The 19,935-nt window shown below is 37.5% G+C and overlaps 2 protein-coding genes across 7 annotated transcripts; one reads left to right on the forward strand and one right to left on the reverse strand.

Annotated features, from left to right (window-relative positions):
• Positions 1 to 711: 711 nt before the first annotated feature.
• On the reverse strand, positions 712 to 3,905 carry LOC116297483 (uncharacterized). Its single transcript, XM_089027441.1, has one exon. The coding sequence runs from the start codon at positions 3,189 to 3,191 to the stop codon at positions 1,578 to 1,580; it is 1,614 nt and encodes a 537-aa protein (XP_088883567.1). The 5' UTR covers positions 3,192 to 3,905; the 3' UTR covers positions 712 to 1,577.
• A 530-nt stretch (positions 3,906 to 4,435) lies between these two features.
• Positions 4,436 to 19,381, forward strand: LOC116297499 (QRFP-like peptide receptor). 6 transcript variants are annotated; one of them, XM_031705733.2, is made up of 3 exons: positions 4,446 to 4,588; positions 14,794 to 15,495; positions 17,822 to 19,381. In XM_031705733.2, the coding sequence occupies exon 3, from the start codon at positions 17,837 to 17,839 to the stop codon at positions 18,929 to 18,931; it is 1,095 nt and encodes a 364-aa protein (XP_031561593.1). In that variant the 5' UTR covers positions 4,446 to 4,588; positions 14,794 to 15,495; positions 17,822 to 17,836; the 3' UTR covers positions 18,932 to 19,381. The 6 variants fall into 6 exon arrangements, with proteins under 6 accessions (XP_031561592.1, XP_031561593.1, XP_031561594.1 ...); XM_031705734.2 differs by having other exon boundaries at positions 14,794 to 15,034; XM_031705732.2 differs by lacking the exon at positions 14,794 to 15,495 and having other exon boundaries at positions 4,436 to 4,588.
• The last annotated feature ends 554 nt before the right edge of the window (positions 19,382 to 19,935 follow it).

Here is a 19,935-nt window from a genome sequence, read left to right on the forward strand (position 1 = left end):
GAATTACTGAATGCATAATGTCAAATAAAACATAAAGTCCATGTTACCTCAGCATCTTACAGTACCATTTATGCCTCGTGTCAGGAACAAAGTCACCTTATATTGCCTTTTGGGGGAGGGTTGGAGGGGGGGAGTATATCACTGGAAATGACCACATATAGTTTATAATGACGTCACTAACCAAAACAATCCGCTATCTTATGGAAAATCGACGTGGAAAAATAATTTCAAAGAGGATAATGATAATACTGTTATTCGAATATTCGTTTTAAAGGGATAGGATCACGTGATCTGTTATTAGAAATGGCCTATCGTGCTTCATTTCGTGCTCCCTAGGGCAAGAGTGAGAATGGCGTGGTGTTAAAAAAATGCTCTCCTGTCACCTCTGAGGTCGCCCCATGTGAGCTGAGTTGGTTGGTTCTCTTTTTGACTCCGATGGTTTTTCCGGTCAACCGGTTTTTCCTCCCCCCTCTCAAATCAACCCTAACTAATTCAAACTAGTTAGAGCTGTGCTCCGGGATCGTACGTGAACCGCATGTATAGCGGCTGTCAGACGCGACTTCACATGCTTTCAGTTCGACCCTGCGCCACTGCTGTACTTTGCTGGTGGTGAAAAACGAAAGGTGGAAAAAGCGATGACAAGTGTTTTTACTCAACTAGACAATGGGCCTTTCTTACGCTGGAACCATGTTGAACAAGCGTGACGCGGGGTAAAACAACGGTTTTTATTCTCATGGGAATAAACATGGCGTCATACATTTGTCGCTCTAAATCAAGACAGGAATTAAAGTACTTTTTTCGAATACACATAAATCCTTATTCTCAATCTACAAAAGATATGCTATAATAATATTGGATGAGGTCGAAAATAATATCGTAAATTATCAAAACTAAGGCTAACTAAGGTGTTAATTACCTTTCATGTCCTAGCGTTATTAGATATATACCTGAAGTGACTCATATGAAAAGCCTATATTAAAGTTTCCGCTTTCTAGCCCCTTCTAAATTAACTGTAAATTAAATGTAATATATACAAAGTATTCCGGGATTGCCAACTCGTATGCCAAGAAAGGCAAACCAAATCCCTCCAGGAGTGGGTTGATGTTGCACATCAAACCCCTCCCCTCCACTCCACTCCCCTCTCCTCCCCTTCCTCCCCTCCGCTCCCATTCTCCCTGGTAGGCAAAACACATCATCTATAGTACATATTTACAAAGCATTCCGGGATCAAATGACACTTCTAATGTCAAGAAGGAATACCAAATGCCTCGGGGATGGATGGTGAAGGGAATGTTGTAAGTTACTATATAAGACTACTCTGCAGGCTTGGGGACGGGCATATTCCCATATTCCCACCATCCCCCCAGGCAGGCAACGTAAGTCATCTGTATACCGCATCCCGTGGGTAACTGGCCAAGGACATAAAAGTACATTGCAGACATAAGGCTACATTTCAGGCCTGGGGACGGGCACCCCATATCCCCACCATCCCCCCAGGAAAGCAAAGCAAGTCATCCATAGCGCATCTTGTGGGTAACTGGCTAAGGACAGCAGACTAGAGCGTTCCGTCAGAGTATTCAAGGGGATATGTCCACATCTCTAATGATGATGTGAAACAAAAGTGTCAACAAAGGTGCCAGGACAGCAATCAAGAGAGTTTTGATGACTGTTAGCCTCATTCCTAGTATCTGAAACCCTTCTACGTCCTCCATGGTTCTTAACATTTCTTTGACAACCTGATCGTTTTGAATCAAGTAGCCGCTTTCTTGCTGCTCATCGTACTTCAGACCGTAACGTATTGTTTGGGGTATACTAGCAAGAGTTTTATTGATTTTCCCCAATAGAATGAGTGGCAAATAGAGGGCCAGTAACTCACCCAAGAATGTAAGAGCGGCCAAAATGATCCGTGCTCGAGCATTTTTGTCTAGTACTTTTTTCGTTTGCCTTTCCGCCACTTGTTGTTGTCTTTCTTCCATTGTATTGTTCTGTCTCCGTTTTAGGTAAATCACCAAAGCCAACGGACGAGGTTTCTTTGTGAGTTGAAAACCAGTGCTATGATTGTTCATAAGCATAGTCCCTGGGTCGATGAGACTGATGGGATCCGACATCCTGTCCGCTTGCTCCTTCAAGACAAATTTAGTTACTGTTCCCTCCGTATTGAATCTTTCGACGTAACTCAGAACCCCTGGAACAAACATCAGGATCAGAATCCCAAGATGAACGACCAGGAACGGTTGAAACGTTTTCTCGACTCTCTTAATCTTGTTTCGGATGTCGATGAAGTAGTTGCGGGCCATGCGCTGTCCTTGTTCCCATTTTTGAATGTCCTTCTCGTATTGTTTTGCTTCATGATACAACAGATATAATTCTGCAATAAAGTTAAAGAGGATAGGGAGGGCAAGTAATCTTGCCAATATCAAAAATATAGTGTTCATAATGGCAGTTGCTGCATCGAATGAGTCCTTTTTTTCGGTAAACGTTGGGAGCAATATCATTTGTACGTATCGTGCGATGGCCGGAAGTACCACGGTCAAAACAAGCTCAATAACAATCCAAATAAGTATTTTCACACTAAGAATCGTTAGACTTCCCAAAGGAAGTCGAAAGCTGCTAGGAATATCGTCCAGATACCATTTTAAGTAGCAAAATCCAAAAAATGTAAATATTGGAGTTCGTAAGGTCCAAATGATGTTCTTGAATGTGGTCAAAGTCAGACTCATTTCCTCCTCTACCAGGGTTTTGTCACCAAATAGCCCAAAAACGTGGAGACAGTACACAACGGTCGCTAATGTAAGTAACACAGCTACAGGAAGTGGAATTATTTTCTGCAAGGTTCCCGGCAAAAACAACTTGATGGATTTCAGTTCTGGTGAACGAAATGTTAAACTTTTGTCGTACGCGTGTGCCCCAAGCTTCCTTGTGTCGCGGGGTGCAGTATCTACAAAATGTTGTTCTTCCATCTCTTCATTGTTAGTTATGAGTTTCTGGTCCTCAGCATTGACTTTAGCAATCGCTTTAAATTGGTTATCGCCTTCGTGTATTTTGAATTCGTAGTTTGAACTTGGTCCAGAATGATCTGAATACTGCCAGTCCACGTCTACACGATGATCTAAAGGCTTCTGGTCTTTAGTGGCTATATTTATAGCTGGATGCACCGCATTAAACTTTGTATCAAAATCTTGGCTCTGCATTTTAGCTGGGGAATATTTAGAAGCAAAACAAAAATCCGTCAGTTAAGTCAGTAAAAGCAAAAATACAAGCCAAGCCAAGCAATGGAGTTGTTTGTTATAAAACGAAAAATATACGGCCGAGGGAATTTCCCTACTCCTATCCTAACTAATCAATTTATTGCCTTGCCATTGTTGACTTGCCCTCGAGGTCAAATAAGACGCATTCAACCAATCAGCATGCAATAGTGTAATATGCCTCAACGTGAAAGTAAATAACCAAGGTAGGGACTTTCCCTAGTCCTTACCTAACCAATCAGATTCGATTCGAAATTGCTTCAAGGTCAAATCATATGTATTGTTGCCTCAACGTGAAAGTGAAACTATACCACTTCCTCCGGGCCAAACAAAATGGTTTTAGGCAAACTGTACGTGGATTATATGGATTACTATTTCGATTCAGGTAAAGGCCTTATTTGACGTCGATCACTGTAGTTGGTCTTCTAGGGAGCTGAAGGTGCGCACTTTACCTCCTCTGTCCATCAGTATTCAAAGGTGAAGCCATACAGATTTGAGAGGCGTCGGCGAAACAAGTGTCTGGGATCACTGGGAACTGGATTATGGACCTCTCGCTTATAAAAACTGGAATAATAATAACCCAATAATAATCACACTTGCTCCTAAAACAGACAATACGTGGATTTGGTTGGCTGAACAACTAGATGAACAGAAATATAACAACGGCTACCACGTTCTCATTATGTGGTCAGTCTAACAAGGACCGTTCTTACCAAGTTAGCCAATCACGATGTTCAATGAAAACTGTAACCAATCAGGAGAGAGCACCTTAGTCACAAGGAGCCCACTTGAGCTAAGTTATGAAGTAATGAAACCAAAACGAATAGTCTTATAATTTGAATAATTCCGATTGAGGTTAGAATAGTGTTCCACATTAAAAAGGAGGGGGAAAAAAAGAATGATACGATCGATGTAAGACAAGTCAGTTTTTAACGCGAGACATCATTGTCTAGCCACGACAATAGCAGTAAAACTCGAAGAAAATTAAATCGCATTCTTGATGAAAAAATTCTAAATCAGTGGCATATATATTAAAATTAATTTCATTTTTCTCTCTAGAACATGCATTTTTTTTCTATTAAAGTGAAGCTGGTTGTAAAGAATTACTCTAATCTCTTCATCGCCCCCCGCTCCCGACCCCCTCCCTAGTTGTATTCTTGTCTTGACTGCATGACCTCTCATATTTATTTATTCTATCCAATCTTAGATCTTGATTACTAAACGGTCCTATATCACACAGGATCTACACACTACCTCTCCTAGATTAAACAACACTTCTACATTAGTAGATCCTTCTATATTTACCGTAGGGCGAATGCAGACTTGGTTTGATTCCCTGATCTGTAAGTATTTCATCTAAATCTTTTTTTTCTTCCATCGATTCTTTCTTTAGCTTATTGGTACTCTATATCCCTTGGTTATTTTGTGTATTGATACGGTCTCTAATTGATTCCATAAACACACCATTTAACCTCATGATTTTTCTCATCAAAAAGCTCAAACTAATCCTGCACGTGTTGTATATTCTCACCAACTTGTTAACCGAGCTGAGGCACATCTCTAGCCCTTAAATAACGTATGCACCTAAGTAGTCAACTAAAATTAGTCAGTGAATTCGCTCAATATCAAAATCCCAATCTTTTTTCTCACTGATATTATTACTCATAATGCCCGTCTGATCTTATCGATTTCTCATTATTTGAACCTGATATTCGTACCTAGAATGCGCGCCCCACTCAATATGACGCTAGACCCAAAAGCATTGTTTGTTCTGCTATTATTAGTTCGGAAACGTAGAATCAAACTACCTTCATCAGTATATCAACTAACTATTTTTAGTACTCGGATACAGACGAAGCGGCGAGTTCACTGATGTGGTGGCACAAGTGGTTTATTCGAACGCAATGAAATGTTCAGTCTTGTGCGCCCTAGCTCAAGAACGCATGGTCGAATAAGAATCGCGTGATGGACTCGATAACCTATCTTAAAATGCGAACAGGAAATAAAACTTAGCTTAAGAACTGAACCATCTTAATTAGGAGTTATAAAGAATGCCATTCGGCTTGTGTTTGTACTGACTTACATAATCAACATTGCTACTGCAAAGTCCTATTCTTTCTAAGACTTACAGAGAGGTTTTGTAGATTAAAATATCTATGCTTACAGAAGAAAAAGGTTCACATTTTTTTGAGAGAAATTTCAAACATGTACATGCAATCGCTTCAATATTAATTTCGTTTTTGCCCTTCAACTTCTATATTTATTTATTTCATAAAAATACTATTCCATGTTTCTACTCAAGGCAGCTTAAACGTCTGCCATCGACTGCTAACAGAATATCAATATCTTATCTAGTTGAGGTTAAAGTGAAACACGTATTTCCCCTTCACAGCAATTAGTCCATGAGCCAAGTGCCCTATATGTTCAGTTAGAGTTGTCTCTCTTGTTCCTCCCTACTGAAGGGAGTTTAAGAACATCTACACTAAAATGGGTTCAAAATATCAAACAAAAACTCCTACATTCTCTACGGAAAATGCGCAATAAACACACGTATCTACATATTTCCTGAGTAGATCTTTCAGTTCGGCTTGTAGAGAAGTCCTGCTAAGAGACTTCATAAAATGCGTCATGTTTTCGCCTTTTTTGTATTTATCTTTTGTTATCGCCATAATTATCTTACTATTCTAGGACTGAAACGTTGCTGGGTATCGTCATGTTTCTCCAAAAATGTTTCTCCTGTTTCATTTAAAATATTTCATTTTGCTGTATAACATCATCCTCCGATCATCACCATTATTTAATAGTATTATTTTCCATTATGTTGTTTTATCATATAATTATCCATAAAATACCTATATTTCTCCTTTTCGAAAAACTGATATTTTCAGCATGTGAAAATAACATGTTATAGCATGTGAAAATATCGTTACCATGTGTATTTAAGCATCAGTTTATGAATAAAAACTTTTATAATAATAAAAAGCTTAGTTAAGTTGATTTTATGGATAAATATATAATAAACAGAATATTACATGGGCGCTTGGAGATACGAAATTTACCTTCTCGTGTTGAAAATCTCTCTTTTCAACACTCGAAGATAAATTTCGTATCTCCGCGCGCCCATGTAATATCCTCTATTTATTTTTTGCCTAATTATTGAGGAATATGGATATGTTATTTTTATAGTATTATTATGATTTTGTATACAGTAACATGTTATTTTAATTTTATGTTTTTCTTTTCTTTTCTTTTTTTCTTTGAGGAATGTGTTGACACAAATATGTTGAGACACAACAATTCCTTGCAAATCCGGAAACCGTTTCACGTTATGTATCTAAAAGCTATTAATAACATGTATCTAGAACCTTAATGCATCTTTCAAACTAAAAACCTTTGAATTCTCATATCAGCACATCCTTTATGTCACACGTATATCGTATTCGACTGACAGACATGGTTCGGTTACTCAAGACTAAGAGTATATAAAACTAGAAACATGTGTATGAGCCAAGATAAGAGCCGGAAATATATGTCTAGTATATAAATATGAGAGAATAGTTTTGGGGCGTAATGTTTCCTCGTTTTAGACCACGTGTCATTCGCTAGACTATCATTTCTTCGTTGAACGATTGCGAATGAGAAGACACCGATGGATTTGGATGCAGCTCAAAAGGAAATCTTTTTCTCAAGAGAATGACACGTGGTCTGAAATGGCATAACATTACATCCAAGCCGGTAACGAGGTTTATTCTTTCAGGAAAAAAAGGGAGCTATTTTTAGTTTTAAAAAACCACTTTCCACGATGCCCATTGTCGATTCGAAAACGTAAGTGAATAATTTTGTTATACAAGATGGCACTTAATAGCCAGTGGCTAAAAAACCTGCTGCGCTCGTTCCATGAGCGAATATACCTTTACTAATACGCGACATTTGAAAAAAACTGGTTTTACTCAAAAAAGTTTACATTCAAATTTTTCACATCGATCATTAACAAAATTGTTTCGTAGAGGTTGCAGTTAGAAAATACTGATTTAGGCTATCATAGTCCCCGGGGAGGGGAGGGGGGGACTCCGGGAAAAAAGTATGGGGGGTGCTCGTCGTATCTCTTAGGGGTAAAAATTCACGATTTGGTATCTTTTAGGGTGTTAAATGCAAATTTTTGAAAACCAGCATTTTCTGGAATCTCTTAGGGCATCGGAGGCGCTTTTTATTTAATATTATTTGTTGTGGTATCTCTTAGGAGTTAAAAATTATTCAGCCACGCCCTTTTTTAAAGACTTTCGGTATCTTTTAGGGGTCTTTTTGAAAATTTCCGACGAGCATCTCCGGTACTTTTTTCCCGGAGTCCCCCCCCCCCCCCCCCCTCCCCCGGGTCATAGTCATGAAATCCACGTAGCATGTGCTGAACACGTGCAGGTCCAACATACACCTACTTGCACCTGTACATTATTTAGAACAAGTTCCAAGTTTGAAAAATTCATATCTTCTCCGGATTATGGACAGTCTTTTCAAAAATTCCCAGTTTTGCTGATATCGATATGAGAAATTTGATCATGAACCCTTTACTCTAGTAAGAAAAATCTTTCAAAATGTCACGTTAACGCCCAGTGTAAGATTAGCTTAGCTAAACTGGTGTATTTTAGAAATACTTTCTTAAAACTTCTTTAAATAAAGTTTACTTACTTATTAACGCAATGAAATGTTATTGGGACAATTTAGGGCCAACCAAAACAAGGTTCCTGTGTATAGTTTATAAGGGCCCGGAATGTATGGGAGTTATGATGAAGATATGACAAAACAAAAATTTTTCACTCAACCATTTGCTTCAAAACTTGCTTCAGTCGATGCTTGTACCTTGTTCAGCCTTCTGGCGAAGTTTCAGCGGGATGTTGCTTTTTAGTGAGTTTTTTCAAAATCCAAGCTTCTCTACCTAAGAAACGACTGAAGTAACTTTTAAAGCAAATTCTTTTGAAACATTTTTTTTTGTCCTATGTTCATCATAAGTCTCATACATTCCCTTACAAACGATACACAGGAGCCTTGTTTGGGCTGCCTGTGGAACGATTAAGAAGGTTTTGCGGCGGAAGGAAAGCCGGAGAACATAGAGAAAAACCCTCGAAGCAGGAGAGAACCAAAACTTCATTAGCGGTACTTATGAGGTGGTATCGAAGTAGTCGGACCCTCTGCCACAACGACTCATTATTAACAGCGCCCACCAAATGCTTCGTAAGCCGATGGCTTTCAATAACACCCACTTACGTCGGTTAACGGCCTTAATTAACAACGGACGTCCCACAGGCGTTTATTCGGGCAACCTGTTTACCACTGTGGGGACCACGTGCTGGTGAATGAATATACAGTAGAATCTAAACAACAGGAAGCTGAATTAGGTTTACATATATACTCTAGAGTTTAAACTTCAGTTATCACTCATTAGAAAGCTTTTAAAATGTCGTTTACGGCAAACGTTAAACGCCAGTATTGAGCAGTGAACATAAAGAAAACGTAAAAATCTCCAAGTAGAGCATATGAACAAGAGAATATTTGTCTTTGGTGAGAAGGTTTTGCAAAAGGTAAAGTGAAATACATGAAAGCATGAATGAAAACGGGGTGATGTTTGCCACTTGCGGAAGAAAAATCGAGCAAATACGAATTTTAGAGGTAGTCATATGTAATAGTATTGATTCCACCAATATGCTGTTTATGTCTTTGGCGAAGCGTGCCTCGACTTAGATGAATTACCAGCAGACAATATGAGTAAACAGTAACAGTAAAGAAGTATCGGGCCCAGAACAGAACCTTGTGGGACCCCATAGTTTACTTTTGGTATGGATGATCGAGTTCGTTTTTAAATAGCCACTGATTGTGTAGGATTCATAATGTAGTTCTTGAACCAATCTAGACTGAGCACTGCACTGAATACTATTCACTCCATTAGAGTATGCGGATCTATTACGTCCGATAAGCGTCGATGACATGTCAAAAAGAGCTAATAGGCACTTCCTGCTGATGGCCAATAACCATGGAGAATGTCGTTAGCTACTTAGTACAAAACATGCTTCTGTAATGAAAATGGTGTATGTCATATTCGGAATACGACTTGGATAAAAAATAATATAATTATAACTCATTATATTAATGTGTAGCGACGACTCGTTCCAAAATCTTGAATGTGTTTGTGAAAGCGATATAGTTATAAAATACCTCAGGCAATAAAGTGACTGTTCCTTTTGATATTTGACAGTAGTATTGTACTCTCTTTAAGTGCCGTAAGGAAAAAAACACCCAGAGGCAAATGATGAATTAACAATAGTCGTTAACGTTCCAAATAAGACTTCTAAATATTGCTTTACTAATAACGTGGTTGGAATAGGGTCAAGTTCACAGGTTTTGAGCTTAGGGACTTGTCATAGATTCAACGTGCGTTCTGGGGGGAGGGCATTTTTGTTTTAACCTGAGGTTGTTAAATATTGTCATACATTCAAAATAGCTTTTTCGAGATTTTGAAACACATTTTCAACACTCCATATATATAGAGGATATTACATGGGCGCGCGGAGATACGAAATTTATCTTCAAGTGTTGAAAAATCTCTCACAAGTGAGCGCAGCGAACGAGTGAGAGATTTTCAACACGAGAAGATAGATTTCGTATCTCCAAGCGCCCATGTAATATTCTGTTTATTATATAATTATCAATGACAGTATGTTTTGGCTTTTTCAGGAAATTCTTTCCGTGTATTTTTGAATAGCCATCGCAATGGTGTTATTTTCACACGTGAAAATAACATGTTATTTTCACGTGTGAAGATATCAATTTTTCGAAATAGAGAAAAATAGATATTTCATTGGTAATTATATAATAAATATATATCTTTGCAGTATCCAGTGAACTAAGCTTGCATTCAGCCTACACTACAGCCTACACCTTTTGTATCCACTGCTTTCAGTAGACCTACAGTTCGAAGGGTTCATTGCATCAATTCAAGAACATGGTTAAGGAAGTTTATAACTGGTATTTCTTGGATTGTCATGAATATAAACCTCAGTAATCTGAATTTAAATCTTGAAAGAAAAATTTGAGTGTTCATTGAATTTTTTTTTTTTTAATTTTGTACCTTTTCCAAGATGGATCAGAGCTGTTATGTTAGTTGCTATCGGAATCGTTCTTGGAATAGCATGAGTGGACCGTAAAGGACAGCAGCGAATCGACTTCAAGCTGCACTGAGACCTGGGTTAGGATAGGCGTAAGAAATGGTCTAGAGTCAAAATTTGATGAACCTTGGGTCTCTAATCTTAAACACATGTACTTAGAATAATGCCAAAACAGCATTGATGAATATTTGTTAAACAATATTTTCCAAAAGTTCTGGGCTTTCAGTGACTTAGGCACAAGCGCTCCCTCACAGGTTCAATCCAAACAAACCACAACATTAATATCAAGCTACAATAGGTCCCCTACAGAATAACAGGGCTGGGCCACAATTTTTTTGCACTTAAATTTGAGAAGGGCTATTTACAAATGCTTTGATGGGTTTCCAGGGGAGGGCCAAAAATAGGGCCAAAAATAGGGCCAAAAATAGTGGCCCTCACCCCTCCCCCGCTAAATAATGACCGACCCCTTAGATTATTCAGTTATTCGAGTTCTTGAATATAGGTCTTGAGCAGAGGCTCTATCAAAAGTTATGAAAGAACTTGAGCCAACATGATTAAAAACTGATCCTGACGATCCGGCCATAGAATCTTTAAATTTCCCAGCTAGAGAAAAGTGACACTCGGAAGGTAAGAGTCGAACTTTCTTAACCTTGAATAGACCATTCGGACAACAAAATCTTAGAGGTTTAAAATAGTTGAACTTTGCTTCGGACGTCTAGATCTGTTCCAACGGGTTTGGCTGGGAATAGCAAGAAAGCCGCTTTTAATGCCTTTTCCAAGGATTTGGATTTATAAACTTCGTTACCAGACCGACATTTTATTGGAAGAAACTGAAAAACACCAAATATCAGCGAACTTGATATTGAATCTAGGGTATTTTGAAGTTGTTTTTATCGGTAATGCCAATATAAACAATAAGTTATAAACAGAGGAGCTGCTTCTCATAAATAATAATTTTTGAAGCTGCTTCGATTTGGTGTTTATGGTTAAGCGTGTAATCTAGACGGCGCTACGTTTTTTCAGTTCTATTTGGTCGAGAACGAAGAGATGAGACCAGCTTATGTGCTATCTACCGTTAGGTCTAATTTTCGTAGTAGATACCTCCAAATAGAGTGCAAACAATTAATCCTAGTTACTAAATAGTACAAAATAGTGCTAATTAAACAATAGAAAACAATGGCATTTGCATGAAATTGTGCTATTTAGTATTACTAAAGTTTCACGGTTATATTGTTTGCACTCTATGATAAAGTAAACTTATTAGATCCAAAAGACAGTCGATCAAATAAATTTCCAAAGGTAGAAAATGTAACCTCGGTTACCAAGTTAAATTCAATCTCCGTTAACGACTTTTTGTGAAACACCGAAATGTTTTTTACTTTTTATTTTTATCTTATTAAGAAATTAATGGGTTTTTTAATTAAGTATATTATAGCTTTTATAGATGAAGGTATATTTTATTTTATTTTTGGTAGCAAATTAATTATTCAGCTTTTTGGGCTGCGAGATAATTTTAAATAAACAGTCACAGTATCCCCTATCTACGTTATCAAAACCACGAAATATTGCCGGCTAATACTTTTAGGTTTAAAAATGATCAGTCTTTGGTTTCACAAGTAAAATCTAGAAGCATAAGACATATTTTTTGTATCAACCTCAGTAGCAGATAGCAGAATAATGTCGGGTCATAGCACTGGAAAACGTAGATAGCTTGTATGCGCGCCGCATTTCTAGCTTCAATGCTACTTACACATAAGTGACAGACTAAATGCGCATTTATTTATACACCTATTTCAAAACCAGCCTTATCCGACGACATTCTTAGCACTTCTGCTTTTGGTACTAGAGTACATCATGCTATGTGTGATATAACATACTGTGAGCAGTAAGAAACCTTTTTCCCCGATACTAGAAAGCGTTACCACTAGATTTTTCAATATTTTTCACATCAGAGACTGGCCCCAAATCCACTTGTTACTTAGTGCAATTTTCATAAACATGCAAACTCTGTGTCTCCGAGTTGACACTGAAATTTGGTTTTTCGCTGCCGTCAATCAAACCTAATAAGTCGGTACCTTTCATATTTTTGACCGGCGGCAGCGAAAAAAACAATTTTCATGTTTATAAAAATTGCATTAACCAAAGAATTGATGGCGATTGATGATAGGAGAAGAGTAAGAAGCTCGTAGTTTGAAAGCATATTTATTGATTTTGTTGGTTTCTATACAACGGTAACTGAGCATGTAAAAGGTATATATACCAAATTGTGATCTTCCAGCAACAGACTTCTAAATCAGTCATATTTTTAGACGTTGCAGTTAAAATTTAAAATGAATTTTTATGCAATCAATTTGCTTTCCAAACAGACGTGTGATTCTCGACTTCGGTTACCAAAATCGCGGAAATATCTCGATAAACGATACCATCTCGTTGCCTGAATTATTTTATTTTTATAATTCAGGTTAACGATAAACTATTGCTCTAGAAAAAACGAGCCTCCAGCAATAGTTTTATCGAGAAAGAAAGAAGCAGATCTATTCTTAATTGCTTTTCAAAATCAAATTTTTCATCATACATAAAAACATTACCATCAATAAAACAGTCAAACCGCGTTGTTCTATGTTTTATGACAATTTTTATTGGTTTTCATGTATAAGTAATGGATAATGGCGATGGGAAGAGTCATTTTTTTTAGTTTTATAAACCTCCGCTTCCTCCCTCAATATTTCCATTACTTAAACCACCACCTTTGTTGCATTTTGTACGAGAGATCGTGGTTCAAGCCTCGGCTAGGAGAAGGTACTGCCTTTGTAATTACATCAGCAAATGGCTAGACTTCATGCACGTGGCTCAGATGACAACGTTAAAATCAACTAGAGAAGTTAAAAGAGGACCACGAGTCGTATTGTTAGTTAAATGCATGATCACCAGTTACAATGTCTATTAACAAAGCTATTTTTTTAAACCTTTCCTCAGAGCTTATTTAGATGCCAATTTGTTTCACAATCTTCTTCTCTTACGCTTTATTTTGCGGTGTTTTGTTTTTTTTTTTTTTTCTCGTTTATTCGGGTTTTTTTATTATTATTATTTTTTATGCGAGAATGAGTGTTATCTGCATGTAAAACGATGAAAATTAGCAACGCGAGTTTGGAAAGAAGGATTGCAACGCCCAAATACGATCAGAATATTGTGCAATTTTATTTATTTATTTCAAGCACAGGAACAATAGTCGGACGAAAACAGAGACAGCAAACGAATTTTTCAAGTCTGTAGCCAGCCCAGACTAATTAGTCAAAAACATCCCACAGAATTTTTGGTGGTTTCTTTTATCTTCATCAAAATTAACTAGTTTACATACTGTTTGCATTTCGTTTGCATTTATTGTGATTCTATTGGCAAAACAAAACATTGTTCGTTACGGTATGGGGGGCACTGTACACCCTCCGTATACCCTTGCGTCGTTTTAAGAATATTTAGAGCTAAAGCCATACGGATTAGAGTTGAAAACTGGGTGCGATCACTTGCGATCAAACTACAAACCTCTCCCTTTGTCGGCAGCCCTCCTACTAGCTTAAACACACTTGTCGAGAATTTCATCAAGTCGATATGAATGACAATATTGGAATATACTGAAGGTCAATACGATTGCCCTTCAGAACGCATGGTAGATCGATATTAGTATTTTGAACCAGCTTAATGGTTTTGCTAAAATGTATGAGATCTTTAAGTGCAAGCAAAGTATGAGTGGATGATAGCAATTATTACTCAAAGCCATCAATTAGTCTGATGCCTGGCTGCAGTTTACCGGTTGCTAGAGGGGATGACTCCAAATCTCCTTTTGCTTTGATACATAATTGGAAATAAATGTTGAATATATCAGTTAACATGGGAAAATAACATGTGTGGCGCCCGGCAGTTTGATCAATAACTTTTTTGGATAAGATTTTGCCGAGATATAGGCTTATCTATGGCGTTCCGGTCAAAAGATTCAATAACTTTTTCTCTCCCTCACTCCCTCTCTCCCTCTCTCCCTCTCTCCCTCTCTCCCTCTCTTCTCTCCCTCTCTCCCTCTCTCCCTCTCTCCCTCTCTCCCTCTCTCCCTCTCTCCCTCTCTCCCTCCCTCTCTCCCTCCCCACTCCTCTGTTATCACAAAATGCGTCACTCTCTTCATCCTCAGGATTGTAACTGGGATACACATTCCATGAGCAGGGATGGGAAGAAGGGAGGGGGCGCTGTTACGATTTCTATGAGAATGGAAATGGTGCATGCCGTTCTCACCCCCCCCCCCCCCCCCCCCTCATCTTAACAAGAAGTGTACACCTAGAGGCACTAGCATTAATTACTTCAGTTAAAGTGTGTACGAGTCTAAAGGTCTGCTCCATTCAAATCCTTAGAGCACCTAGTTGAACTGATTTGAAGATAAGGACTGGCTAACAATTCTATAAATACATCAAAAGGAGAAAAAAGAATAGGCTACAGAAAGCACCGAGAGCTTAAAGTTTAGAGAAGACAACTTCATTCAAATCCTTGGAACACTAAGTAGAACGAAGAGAAAGACTGAAGAGCAAAAATATCACAAGATTATTCTGACTATAGGCAATCCGAGAAACCAGTCGATTTGAATACTCGATTCGTGTAAGTCCTCTTTCATGCACAAAACAGCACGTATATGAAGTGGTTAATTGGCACTTGAGTGAAAAGCACTAGCTTCTCTCTCTTTATTGGAGTCTTCCAGCTGCGTATTATAATAAACATTGAGCTAAAAAGCCTATAATGGTGACCATAAAACCCACTTCAGCTTGCTCACTTTGATTAGTATTATTACCGACATTAGTTTCGAGAACTTGTCTACCGCGAAGGCTCTAAATTGAAGGGTTTGAGAGAAGGCTATTCTTCCAGTCGTGGGCTAGTGGAGCTGCACTTAGTCATCAGTTTTTCAATCGAATATTTTGTTTTAACTAGACAGATCAAAAACTAATTAAAATTGGGTAATATTATGGTTCGAGAAACTAAAAAAACTTGCATCAACTGAAGGCAACAGTGAGGTAGAATCAAACCGTCCTAGCCCGTGACTTTACTGAACAACTTGTAAAGAGGTAAGGAGTTACTTAATCCATTTCATAATTATCGTAGCTATTGTAGCTGAAGAAACATAGTATTTAAGCTTAGATTCACAATTCCTTTTAGTTATCAATGTATTTGTTTGTACTTGTAAAGAGGTAAGGAGTTACTTAATCCATTTTATAATTATCGTAGCTATTGTAGCTGAAGAAACATAGTATTTAAGCTTAGATTCACAATTCCTTTTAGTTATCAATGTATTTGTTTGTCTCTGATTATTATAAAATAGACATTTCGACCATTTACCAATGCTCTTCATCAGTTGGTCTTTATTTATTTGTTTGTGTTTAAATTACTGCGTAGAGATTCAGACACAAAAACAACACTTGCCATGAATATTTATTTGGAACATTTGCCTTGATGAGCAACTAATACTTTTTCAATTATTGTAACTGAAGCCTTAGGAGTTAGAGAACTAAAAATTTAGCTTATAGGTTTCGATATTTTTTGGTTTGTTTGTATCTGAATTACTGCGTAGAGATTTGACCAATGAACGACCAAAAGTATCATTCCAATTTTTTTTCGAAACATTGGCATAATTGCTTTGAAGAACAACTAGAGTACTTTTTCAATTATTGTAACTGAAGCCTTAGAGGTTAGAGAACTAGAAATTTAGCTTAGGTTTCCATATTTTTTGTTTGTTTGTACCTGAATTACTGCATAGAGATTTGACCAATGAACGACCAAAAGTATCATTCCAATTGTTTTTCGATACATTTGCATAATTGCTTTGAAGAACAACTAGAGTACTTTTTCATTTATTGTAAGTGAAGCCCTAGAAGTTAGAGAACTAGAAATTTAGCTTAGGTTTCCATATTTTTTGTTTGTTTGTATCTGAATTACTGCGTAGAGATTTGACCAATGAACGACCAAAAACATCGATATCATTCCAATTGCTTTTGGAACTCTTGCTTCGAAGACCAACTTGAGTAAATGCCCTTTTTATTTCTTTTTTTTATTTATTTATTTGTTTTTGGCGGAGGAATCATGGCGTGCTCAAAGGATCCTCCTTTGGCGTGCTCGAAATCGTTAACAATATAATCCCTGTAAATTTGAATCAATATCTTGATCAGAACACGGTAAACACATTATACGTTGGAACTAAAGGAAATGCCTTCATCGCACCTGCTAGGCCCTTTAGGCTCGTTAAAGCATTACGCCTTTGTTTTAGTCTGACGAGAATATTGCTCAGTTCGTATCAGTAATTCTAGTGATAGCTGAATAAGCAAAAAAGGCTGATAATGACAAGGTCATAATTTTACGAAAGGCGGACATACCTAATGGTAAACCGACTGACTTCCTTTCTGTTCCACTTTCTAACTTATTTATGTTACTACTTTTGTCAAAAGCTGATCTAAGTACGTTATCACTCACAGATCATGTATCACGATTAGATATTAGTGAGTCCATCACGTTTATTGCTTTTATTAGCTTATTTAGGGAAACTAAGCCGATTATAGTAAAACTAAGATATATTAGTTAGGTATGTATTAAGAAGACTGTTGTCGAATTTCTTTACTCTCTTTGTCTTAAATTTCGAATTTCATCACGTTTTTGTTAGTCAAAACAACCAGTATTGAATTGCCGCTCTATAATTAGAATATTGATATTGTAAAAGAAAGGAAAAAACATGGAAGATAGAAAGATTAGCTATTAGGTTACATCCTGCAATGTTACTAAATGGAAGTCGCACACATGAAAAAAGCTGCTCAACTAGAGAGATCATGATCAGGTATCTTTATGATGATCTTGCCTCTACAAAATTTTTGGCTTATCTTTTTTACCTCTCTTTTTTGTCTTTTATTTATCTCTCTTCTTCGTGAAACTCCTAGAACTTTTGTCTTATTTACTTCTTTTATTTCTATCATTTAGTATTCTATAAACGTAACAACATCTTTAGAAACATGGAATTTAATCAGTTTGTCTGACGAAAAAATAAGGAGAACGATATCCCAATTTACGCGTTTTAAAGCCGGAAATTTTTGTACTCCTTCGACATATTGAATTAAAACACTCTTTCTATTTTCTTTGTCGTTGTCAGTTGAACTTGAAAATTTCTTTGGAAAATAAAAGGCCGGCGTCGTGGCTGGCTTTGGATACATCGGGGGCGGAAATGTGTTTCTTAAATTGAATGCTTTATTTTTCATTGAGGACCATTTGTATGACCATTGGTAAGATGTAAAAAGCCATTACTTTAATTGGTTGGTAGGTTGTAAAATTGATTATTTCTCGCCAATGAGACCGTCAATCATAGCAGTGACTTCGATAATGTTATCGTTTTTTCTTTCTTTTTTTTTTAAGGTAGAGGCGTTCAACATGAACCAAACCGAACAAGGAACATTTCTCCAAGAGAATGTCAGCTGCGCGGACCCTAGTTACACAGACTCATATCTCGTTAAAACCACAAAAACCACACTACTAGCTATCACCATGACCATTGCACTCTTTGGCAACTTACTCGTAATATTCATCGTGTACAAAAACAAAAAGATGAGGCGAACAACCAACATATTCATCGCAAACATGGCCACCTCAGACTTGTTCATCGCTGTCGTCACAATCCCAAGAATCATCACGGAGCTCTACGTAGGACCACGACGGTGGTTAATTGGAGGAGTAATCGGAACTATTTCTTGTAAACTATGTTTGTTCCTGACCGACTTTTCGCTTGGAATATCATTTATGAGTCATTCCGTCATCGCCATAGATCGCTTCTGTGCCATTGTTTATTCTCTTCGTTTATCACCAATTACCCCAGCTCGTCGCAAGTACATCATTGCTCTGATTTGGTTGCTAATTTTTATGCTCAATTCACCAAGCTTTTATACCTACAGGCTGCAAAAAATGGATGATGCAATGTTTTGTGTAACCAGTTGGTATCCTCTAGACACCAAAGTCTCTCAAATGACTTTTTTTTCGGTGATATTGGCCATCGAGTTTGGCGTACCGATTCTTCTCATGACTGTCTTGTATACCTGGCTAATCATATCTCTAACGAGCCAAAAAAGTTTGTCTACGCAGTCCTTACACATGAGAAAAATAAGACGCAAGGAAGATATCCGAGTTCTGCGCAAAGTTTTGACTCTTTTGGTCGTGTTTTTGGTCAGCGTTATTCCCATCACGCTGTTGGGAGTGTTCCTGTATTATCAATGGGACTTTGTGCTTCCCTGTTGGGCTTGGAGCTTTGCCTTTGTTGTGCATCTTTTATTCCTGTCCAACAGTGCAGTAAACCCGTGCTTATGTATCGCTCTCAACGCCAGCTACAAGCATTATATCCAAAAACTGTTGTGCCCTTCGAAATACAGTAACACACGATCATCTCCTGGTCCCTCCACTCAGAGAAAAGAAGGGAAAGAACTAAGTGATTTTTCTGCAGAGAACAAACAACATTTTCTGCTAAATGAACGATAAGATTAGACAAAAAATCTATAAAGGGCAGATAAAGACAAGGTTAGGGACCCATGCATTAAGCGATAAAAAGAACAACTGCACCCCGAACTGCACCGATAAAAATAGAAGAAAATACTTATATGAAAAAATAAAGCTGCTTTTTACTCGATTCACCTAAACCTCTTGTAGACCTACTCTGCTCTGTTCTGCTCTGCTCTGCTCTGCTCTGCTCTGCTCTGCTCTGCTCTGCTCTGCTCTGCTCTGCTCTGCTCTGCTCTGCTCTGCTCTGCTCTGCTCTGCTCTGCTCTGCTCTTCTCCTTTTATTTTCTCTTCTCCTCTCCTCTCCTATATAGATATTTTTCTTAGTACAATGTGTTTGTAAAATATAACAAAAAAAAATCCTGTTAATGTTCAATGCTTTAGCAATACCTGTAAATTGTAGGTCATGCCATTAAAGCTATTTCAAACCTCTCTTCTCTTCTCCTCTCCTCTCCTCTCCTCTCCCCTCTTCTTCTCTTCTATTCTGATACCAAGAGCCTCGGTATCATGCTAGAATTTTTATGTATATCTTCGTCATTCTCGTGCCCAAACGATTCTCAGCTTCCTAAAGGAAAATCTAATCTTTCGGTAAGGAGGGTCTGGGTATAAGAATGAACGATTCCCCAAAATAATAGCTATACAGAATGTTATTGCTTTCATCAAGTTTGTTATTGTTTCACTTACCGGAAGAGAAACTCGATAACTCGATAAATCCACTTAAAAAAGGAGCGGAGGTTAAAAAACTCATCAGGAAATTTTACAACAAACAAAAAAACAAAAAAACATTAAGGTAAGCATTAACAAATAGCCGCAGTTATAAGGTGGTTTATATTTTCCTATTTCCAAGTACAATATTCGTACATACAAGGAAATACCACTGTTCGGGAAGCTAGATTTCACGAAGTTATTACTACGATTATATTACAGTACATTTTACTCACTATCTCGCTTCCTATTGATATCATGCCCAAACATATCACGCGCAT

Source organism: Actinia tenebrosa, unplaced genomic scaffold (genome assembly GCF_029948245.1).
Source record: "Actinia tenebrosa isolate PJP-AT-01 unplaced genomic scaffold, QUT_ActTen_1.0 PGA_scaffold11__36_contigs__length_13525064, whole genome shotgun sequence".
NCBI classification, from domain to species: Eukaryota; Metazoa; Cnidaria; class Anthozoa; order Actiniaria; family Actiniidae; genus Actinia; species Actinia tenebrosa.

What these genes read in the sequence shown, in the direction of transcription:
- LOC116297483 (XM_089027441.1), bottom strand. Translation starts at nt 3,191, where the DNA reads ATGCAGAGCCAAGATTTTGATACAAAGTTTAATGCGGTGCATCCAGCT.
- LOC116297499 (XM_031705732.2), top strand. Translation starts at nt 17,837, where the DNA reads ATGAACCAAACCGAACAAGGAACATTTCTCCAAGAGAATGTCAGCTGC.